Source organism: Chionomys nivalis, chromosome 13 (genome assembly GCF_950005125.1).
Source record: "Chionomys nivalis chromosome 13, mChiNiv1.1, whole genome shotgun sequence".
NCBI classification, from domain to species: domain Eukaryota; kingdom Metazoa; phylum Chordata; class Mammalia; order Rodentia; family Cricetidae; genus Chionomys; species Chionomys nivalis.
Genome location: NC_080098.1, coordinates 50,698,663 through 50,708,222, shown reverse-complemented (window position 1 = coordinate 50,708,222; position 9,560 = coordinate 50,698,663). Strand labels below are relative to the sequence as shown.

The window sequence follows — 9,560 nt, the reverse complement described above, 5'->3', positions numbered from 1 at the left end:
ATGTAGTAATCTAAGCTAACTGTCAAGACAGCTAGATAAGTTGAAAACAAGACCACACTATTTGTATCTGTCTCCAAACCCAACACAGTGTTGGGCTCATAGCTGCTGAGTAGTGGACAGCAAAGAAGACAAATTGAAAATGTGCCTTACAGGATAATCACTAGGAACTCTGCACTGGCATCCACAAAAACATTTTTTATGATTCAGACAGGTTATGGAAGGTGGGAGCTGGAGTGGAGGAGCCAAGAAAGCACAGTGTATTTAACTGGCATGGACTGTCTGTGCAGAGAACTTTGTTGGTTAGCTTGTGGAATTTGTTTGTCTCCTAAATACAACAGGGTATGCAAACCTGCCACAAAACAAGAGGCTATTGGTTTTCTTGTGCTTGATGAAGAACAAGAAGGGACGGTCCACACAGAAAACTGGGACAGTGTCTCCCAGACACAACACTGGCCTAATTACTTTGACCGAGGTTGCTGCAGCCATGCCGTCTTCACTGACCTCCACAACACTCTTGTGTACAAACTTGGACACACACAGGTCTGTCTTTGGAGACATTCCTGATAAGTCAGCCTTGTCGCCTTGGAAGACATCCACCATTCCCAAGTGCTGAAACACGGACTTCATGTCATAATCATCTTGCAGCTTAAATTTTGGAAGCAAAACAAAAACTTTAGTGCTCTTCATAATGATTGGATTGGTCCAGGCCGTTAATTTCTCAAAAGTAAGACTGTTTTCCACCTGACAAAGAAGAATTAGATACCATCAGATTCACAGCTGAGGTTTTACCCAGAGGCTTATAGGCATTCTTCACTCACAGAACCCTCCATCACCCTACAGGGGCACTGCCTTTTCACATGGCCAGGCAGTGTGAGGATCCACTTTCCTGCTAGCTTGTGTGTGGCTTCTCTCATGAGCATGGAGGCCAAGCAAGGAGAGGGGTAGGAAGATCTGGTTGTCCTCTCCTAAATCCCTTCTAAGACGTCTCTTATTCTGCTAGTTGATTATGGTTTAGATTGTGTTTGCTTTTGTTTCTTTACTAGACTTAGTTTTGAAGATGTAAATCATTGCTGCTAAAATAACTATTGGAAATTGGGGAAAAAAAGATTTGATGTGAGCAACACCAGAAGGGATATCTATCCAAGGTTTGTTCCTTTGTCTTACTGTTTCTTAAATATTAAATTACACCAAAAGCATCATATTCTGAAACCTTGTTTGGGAGGCAGCTAAAATTTTAGGTAAATTTAGCTGCATGAGCGAAGTAGTTATTATTGGTGTTCCTCTAAAGGTCATTATTGGTGTTTTGTCCTTTTCCCTGTCTCTGCTACTGGTTTATGTCCTGTAGACTCTCCCACATGTACCTGTCACCATGGAAACCATTGGTGGGCCAGGTAACTTGAATTGAGCTCTCTGAAATTGTGAGCCAAAGGAGATACTTCCTCTCTTATGTTATTCATGTTAGGCATTTTGCCAGTGATTAAAACTAACTAACACAAGAGAAGCAATGCCACAGTTGGGGAGCTGGATGGGAAGAGCCAGGGGAGCTGTTCTGCTTACATAGACCCCTTAGGTCATGCACATTCCACTGCCCTCCATTCGTCACATAGCTGACACAATGTGGGACACCCTGATACAAGACCAAGATGTGTCATAATGATGTGCCTAACTCTGCCCTCCCCAGCTATATCCCTCCTCTTCCTCTTTATTGCCTTAATTTTTTATCTGTTTTATGTTCTCAGATAATAAAATAATATAGTAACAAAGATATGAATCAGTTAATATTTGTGAATGGGGGTACCAATTCCAAGCACTGTGCTGAGTTTACTACCTGAGTTGCCTCCATTTCATCCTATCAGGTATCCATCGCCCATTCTAGGATGATGCTATGTCACATGGCAAGATCACACTGCCCAAAATGGGAATATTGGACACAACTTGGATCACATATCCCAGTGCCTGAACACAGCTTCGAGTTGAGTGTAGAGATATTTCATTTGTACTTTAATAAATGAAGCTTACCTGAAGATTAGAGAGTAAAATGGCCACACTGGTCAACCATACAGACCAGGCAGTAGTGACACACACCTTTAATCCCAGCACTAGAGAGAAATACATGATAGGAGGAGACAGGTCTCAGTCAGTCTCTTTCTGAGGCTTTATGGAGGCAGGATTGCCATTTCAGTCTGAGGTAGAGTTAAGAACCAATGGCTGGCTGTTTTACTCTTCTGATCTTTAGACTGAACCCCAATATCTGTCTCTGGGATTTTATTATTCATGCTACAGCTGAGTTTATAAATCCATGCTCTCATATGGAAGTTGGAAAAGTAAAAGCATTGAATTCTGTTGTAATGAGAAAAGACAATGGGGGCATTGCAGTCTTCTCACAGACATTCAGAGTGGTGACTGCTAAGGACTCTCCTGCCTCACCTTGCTGAGGTCCACACCATCATCCGGAAGCAGAATCACCAAGCTCAGCTCCTTGCCTTTATAGGGCATCTCCAGCACCTGTGCCTGGACCTCATCCACATAGGCGTGGTTAAATGTGTCTTTCTGACACATCATCTGCACTGTTCCTTCCTCCCGCTGAACACATAAAAGATCATTGAAAGAGGTCAGAGTTTTTCCAAATGAGCTGCGGTTAATGTCAGAAATGTTTTTAACACTCACAATGAAAACAGTATTCACATTCCAGTGAATCCTCAGTCAATGTCTGCCCACTGCTCTGTGCTGTTATAAAAAGTAATTGTTGTAAACAGATATGGAACTGTCGTAGATAGGGTTTCTACAGTTTTGATAAAACACCATGGTTTGGGGGAAGAAAGGGTTTATTTTCTCTTACAACTCTCAGGTCACATTCCATCCCTGAGGGAAGTCAGAGGAGGAACTCAGGCAGAAGCCATGGAGGAGTGCTTCGTATTGGCTTATTCCCCATGGATTTCACAGCCTGTTTTTTTTTTGCACAGCTATAATCACCTTCCCAGGGTTGGCACTGCCCACAGTGCGATGGATTCACACCAATCGTTAAATAAGAAAACACTAAACAGACTTGCCTTTAGGATATTGTAGGATATTTGAACCCTATATAAAAATGTATTGTGGTGATTAGTGCAAAAAAAAGCTAAATGGCCAATAGCTAGGCAGGAGGTATAGGCAGGACATCTGGGCAGAGAGAGAGAATTCTGGGAAGAGGAAGTGGTCACTAGCCAAGAGAGAAAGGAAACAGGAGGTAAGAGATGTAAGAGATGCACCATCACGTGATAAAACATACATAAATGGGTTAATTTAAGTTACAAGAGATAGTTAAAAACAAGCTTAAGATATAGGCTGAGCTCTCATAATTAATAAAAAAGTCTCCATGTCATTATTTGGAAGCTGGCTGACAGGACAGAGAAATACTTATTACACTAGACAAATCTTATGGAAGCATTTTCTCAAAGTGGAGTCTTTCTTTTCAAATGGCTATTATTTGTGTCAAGTTGCTAAAACAATAACCAGGACAGTGATTTACTTGGGAAAAATGATACATTATTCAGAAAAAGACATGTGTCATTCAAACATTAATATTTAAGTACTAGTTGAATCCAATGTTCCACAAAGACCTTTCTCTACAGGAAAATTCTCTATTGGGAATTGGACAAATCTTTAGGGTGTAGGATCTAATGGCAGAAAATTAAATATTGAAGAAGGGGAACTCCTGGAGGTGATATTGACACCATGGTCCCTTCTTGTTTCTTTCTTTTGCTTCCTGACTGCTGTGAGTTGAACAAGCCCCCATCATGCATTTTCACTACCACCACAACTGGTTGATTAGACCAACTGACCCAGACTGAAACCTCTGGAACCATGAGCCAAAATAAATATTTTCTCCTTTTACATTGACTAGCTCAGATAGTTTGTTACTATAATGGAAAGGTGACTATTATATCACATGTAGGATTTTGATCATTTAATAGGGTCAACAATTATATCTAATGAAACAGCATATAAATAACAGAAAATTTTTTCTCAACCAGACTGGAACACATTCATAATGGTTTCAGTGGGACTGCAGGCAGAAGCATCCTCTCAGAAAATAGCCTGGCAAGAGGAGCACACCAGTGCAAAGGTTCATGATGGCTCAGAACCTTCTAATCCAACACCAAGCAGAAAGCTCCAGAGCACAGAACTCACAAGCTTAGGATGGAGCTACATCCTGAGAGCCAATCAGAAACAAAATCCCAGTTAAATTACAAGCTGTGGGCTGTCTAGACAGATTTTCATGTATCTTTGTGAATGCTTTTACAGTCTGATGGCCCATCACAGAAAGAAAGTTCCTGCCAGCCCTTTAAAAGTTAGTGAACCTCTGGAAGAACCTCATGTGTCTTTCTATGATTTAATCCAGTTCTTTCCATTCTTATAGTCCTTTGGCATATTTTAACTATAGAAGTGGTACACATGGAAAGATTTTAATTACAGTGGTATATTAAATACACAAATTTGATACAGATAATCCATAATAAAGATTAAATTAAGAGAACCACTTTTTTTTAAACAAAGTTTTTTGTTTTGGTTTTGATTTTGTTTTTGGAGACAGGGTTTTTCTGTAGCTTTGGAGCTTGTCCTGGAACTAGCTCTTATAGACCAGACTGGCCTCTAACTCACAGAGATCTGCCCGCCTCTGCCTCCTGAGTGCTTACAAAGTTTTAAAAATACTGTTGCTATTAAAAAGGAAATAGGGATTTTAACATTCATAAGGTTCCAGTTATACTTGTATAGATATTGAGCAAACTATTCTAATATCTCCTTTAACTCAACTTAAACTCTAATTATGACTGAAATTTAAATCACTATGTTTCAATATTAGAAAGCTATAATTGATAATTAATAATGATAACTTGACTAATAAGTTATGTTTATTTTAATTAAAATTACTCTATCAAATACATTTTTGTATATTTCTTTTTACTTTGCATATCATATTGCATACATAAATTGTACTCCCTTAAATTTTGACATTCTTGAAGCTAATGGAAAACTTTGTTTCTAGATGAGGTAGAAACAATGGTTTTATAAGAAATTATCAGATGCTGTACAAGCCAGCAACAGAAAGCAAAAAAAAAAAAAAAAAACCATGGACAGTAAATATCCTTTATTCCTAACATCTTTAACTGAGCTTAACCTTCCATTTATAAATATAAGTTTCAAATGATTTTATATACTTTTTTGTTTTCTTTCTTTCTGGGCTAAAGGTCAAGTCCAGCACCCAACACAGAACATATGATTTCTACCAACGAGCCCCAGAGCTACAAATTCATGGTTACACATTTTCATGCTATTTCTTTGTCACACTGGCATGCACTGTTGTATACTATTCCTTACCTGGTTTATTTTAAAGGGCATTTCCCTTGTGGAATCTAGGTTAAACTGTCGCCGCCACCTCCCTTTGAAGTACAAGGCATTGACAAGAACCAGCCTGGTTTCTGAATTAACTGAGTCTCTTGACAGCAACTCCAGAATTTTCCCTTTTGAAAAATCAGAGACTTCATTAAAATTCATTTTATACACATGTGAGAAACAAGCTGATGTGACACCTGGGCAGATTTGAGCATCATGCTTTCAAATTTGCTGAATTGGGATGAACATAGGTTTTAAAAAAACATAACAAGCGACAGCGGCACTCCCTAGAGGTCTACAGCAAAGCGAGGGTGGCGAAAGACTTCCATATCTCTCAGGAAAAGTGACCCCAGGATGGAGAAGGAAACAAGCAGAAAATGTGGAAGGGATAGAATGCGGAGGGGGATAAAAGGGGTTGATTACCCACTGGGTGCTAATGTTGGTTGTCTGCTTTATTGGAGTTTATAATCAACCAAGAGACATGTCTCTGGGCAGGTCTATGAGGACAATTCTCAGAAAGAGTAACTAATGGAGAGGACGCTCCCCAGAGTGGGCAATGCCTTCCTGTGCTGCCCATCCATAAAGGACAGAGAGAAGCAGCACTGTTTTTTATCTACCTATCTTCAGTCCTTGCTGGTCAGTGCATCTGTTTTTTTTTTCCTCACATCATTGGACCTGCCATTTTCATCTGATATTGGAACACAATTGGTTTGGCCTTCTTGTGGACCAAGACTAGTGTCCATCTGGACTTCTCTTGCCTTATAATGCCAGATTAAAACTGATAAGGTCTCCAGCCTCATAGACTAGCAGCTACCAGTTCTTGGCTTCTCTCCATGCAGATGGCTACTGTCTGACTACTCAGTCTGTATGTGTACGCCAGTCTATTAAATCACCTCAATAACGTGTACTCATTCTGTTCCTCTATAGTACTCTGATTAATACACTAGTGTTAAATACAACATCTCATCTAGCACTCCCTGTTATGTCCAGTTCTTTGGAGGAGGTATTACTACTCTATACTTTGGAGTGCTGTCTATCCCTGGAAGAGATAATTCAGTAAAAGGACAGATTCCCTTCTTCTCTAATGAGGGGTAACTATTCAATGACCAAGAGAAACCTTACTAACTTATGGCGTCAAGACTGCATAGGAGGTAAAGACTCCAACAAGAAATTCACAAACAATTGCTGAATCTTTAAGAAAAGATTCTCAATCTTACTTTCTCTCTATTAGCAGAAACAGGAATGTACCTAATAGTACAGAGACATCTGAAAGGCTTAAGTATCAGACAATGATCCAAATGATCTCAAAGACAAATGCTGGAACATGTCATCTCTGAAATAAAACCAAAAAAGATTCAACCCCAAATGGGAGGTTCTTTTAGGTCAGTGTAACTGAGTTTCCAGACAGAGTATCTTCAGTGGAAGTCAAGGCTAGTTTCACCAAGGAATCTGAGACAGGATATGAGGAAGCAGAAACAGGAGTCCTCTTCAGTGGTAAATGTGGTAGGGACCACAGGAACACATTGTAGGAAGATGCAACCCCAGATCAAGATTATGGGGAAGGTCTACTCGTGAATCTCCATCTCAGAGATGGTGGAATCCCTTGACCTGCCACCAACTTGTGTCTTTTAATATAAATTGTTAGACTGGAATTCAAGTCCATGAATTCTGATGAGATTTGTATCAGCCCCTCTGTCCTGAAGAAATATACAAATAACTCTGTTTTTAAAATCTAAGCGTCTCAGTAGAACCTCCATGAATTCACAGCTATCTAAATTATACTATGTGGCCTAGCTAGTCTGCATCACTCTGACTCTCTGAAATAACAGTGAGATAAGTCCATGGTGGCAGAAGGGAAAAGTTAAGAGAAAGAAGTGAAAGGGGTGGATGGAAAGGACAAGAATGTGAGTGTGAAATATCTTGAAATTCTGACCTTTAGTCTGCTTGGAGACCCACGTGTTTATGTGCTTCCTGGACTCCTCTGGATCTTTGGCAAAGGGCAGCTGCTCCAGCTCCGAGTGATAGAACTGAAGACAGGATTCCTTAAAGGTCTTTGGAGAGAAAAGTGTTCAGTATGCTAGATCTTTGCAAGGGGTTAAACTAGACATGAATAAATAAAAATTAACAGCCGTCAATTTTAAAATATTTCAAGGTATCATTGCAGAATTTGTCTTTGAAGAAGTTTATTTTAGGTAGTTGAGTCTCACTATATAGCCTAGGTTGGCCAAGTACTCATGGCCCTGCTGTCCCAACTCTCTAAATGCAGATATTATAGATGTGTACAATCACAATAACTAGAAGTTTCTTAATTTTCTCAAGTTCTATGGGGTCCTTCTCCTGGATCTATAGCAAGAAGTATTTGAATAAAATGGTTATCATTCTACTTGATACAACTTACTGGGAGGAATTCACAAGTATTCTCTGCAAAGAGCCTGTTGGTCATTTTAAGTAAGTACTTTTTGTTGGGCTTGTTCAGGATATGGAGAAGCCACTGGAAGTGCTGATGAATGTCTTCGTCTGTGTTTAAACCAAGTGTCTGTGAAGAAAAAGAATGAAATATTATGAGTGCAGTGATGAAACATTTTGGTTGCAAATGGAATTTGCAAGCTGAAGAGATGGCTCAGGCAGAGATAGCTCAGGCAGTGAAGTATACAAGACTCTGATGCAAGATAGGTTGGTGTTGAAACAATTAAAGACAGGAGTTAACTTTCTTTGCTATTTTAGTTAGGATTTCTATTGCTGTGAAGAGACGCCATGACCACACCAATTCTTTTAAAGGAGAACATTTAATTGGGGGTGGCTTGCTTACAGTTCCGAGGTTCAGTTCATTATCAACATGATGGAACATGGCAATGTGCAGGCAAACATGGTACTGGAGAAATATCTGAGTCCTACATCTTGCAGGCAACAGGATATGGACTGTGACAATGAGTGAAGTTCAGCAAAAGAAATCTCAAAGCCTGATCCCACAGTGAACTACTTCCTGCAAGAAGACCACACCTACTTTAACAAGGCCACACCTCCCATTAGTGCCACTTATAGTGGCATACTTACAGTGCCACTCATATAAGTTTATGGGAGCCAATAACGTTCAAACTACTACAGTTGTCTGATGTGGGATCCTCCTCTGTATGCTGTGAATATATTTTATTATCATTGTTGAATAAAGAAGCTGTTTCGGCCAATGACTTAGCAGAACAAAGCCAGTTGAGAAATCAGAACATTGATATATAGAGAGTAGGCAAAGTCAGAGAGATGCCATGTAGCCACCAGAGGAGCTTTGCCAGTAAACCATGAGCCAACATGGTAAAATGTAAAATAATAGAAATGGGTTAATTTAAGGTATAAGAGCTAGCTGGAAATATGATTAAGCTATAGGACAAACAGTATTGCAATTAATATAGTTTCTGTGTGATTATTTTGGGTCTGCGCAGCCAGGAAATAAACAAGCAGTCTTCATTTACACTTGCCAATGAATAATTACAAAGTCTGTTCCTCTAAAAATAAGATAGATCTCAGCAACCTGTATTTAAATAAATTCAACAACTTTTTTTTTCTCATTCAGTTTTTGGATGAAATCTATGGCCTCAAGCATGTTAGCTCTACCACTGAGTTATAATCACAGCACACTTCCTACACACACACACACACACACACACACACATTTATTAAATCTGTGTATCACCACGTGACTGTGGCTTACCGGCAAGATTCTAACCTGAGTCAGTCTCAGGCAGGAGATTCATGGCATCTCTCTCTCTCTGACTGCTTTCTTTTCCCCAACCTTCAGTTCTCTTTTTCATGCCTACCTAAGCTCTTCCCTATCAAAAGGCCAAGGCAGTTTCTTTACTCAACCAATGAGAACATCACAAATACAGAAGGACCTCCTACACCAATAGGAGACTTTTTCTTAAATCCTCTTTAGCCTCTGGCCCATGAAACAGTGTGTGAATTTTCCTACCCTCCCTTCTCAGCAACTCTTAGGCAAGTGAAACAGGGTCAGGTGACAAGGAACTTACCTGAGATATCTGGACTGCAGTGTCTCCCTTCGCCCCCAAGAGGACCATAGCTAGAGCAGAGGAGATGCTCACAGGAGAGTAACATACATTTTTTGAAGGGTTGTTTTGACAAAGGATCTTTAAAAGGTGGATGGCAAAGGTGCCGTTTGCTTCAGACAGAGTGTTCAT

The 9,560-nt window shown here is 39.8% G+C and overlaps 1 protein-coding gene across 1 annotated transcript; it reads right to left on the bottom strand.

Annotated features, from left to right (window-relative positions):
* Positions 1-300: 300 nt before the first annotated feature.
* LOC130885530 (serpin B9-like) lies at positions 301-9,560 on the bottom strand. The gene is made up of 6 exons (XM_057787066.1): positions 9,393-9,560; positions 7,772-7,909; positions 7,307-7,424; positions 5,359-5,501; positions 2,428-2,583; positions 301-741 (listed from the first exon to the last, which is right to left on the bottom strand). The coding sequence occupies exons 1-6, from the start codon at positions 9,558-9,560 to the stop codon at positions 301-303; spliced, it is 1,164 nt and encodes a 387-aa protein (XP_057643049.1).

What these genes read in the sequence shown, in the direction of transcription:
- LOC130885530 (XM_057787066.1), bottom strand. Translation starts at nt 9,560, where the DNA reads ATGAACACTCTGTCTGAAGCAAACGGCACCTTTGCCATCCACCTTTTA. An exon ending in GGTCTCCAAGCAGACTAAAG is followed by an intron (nt 5,502 to 7,306) that starts GTCAGAATTTCA and finishes ATTTTTCAAAAG; the next exon opens with GGAAAATTCTGGAGTTGCTG. An exon ending in TGCCCTTTAAAATAAACCAG is followed by an intron (nt 2,584 to 5,358) that starts GTAAGGAATAGT and finishes TTATGTGTTCAG; the next exon opens with CGGGAGGAAGGAACAGTGCA.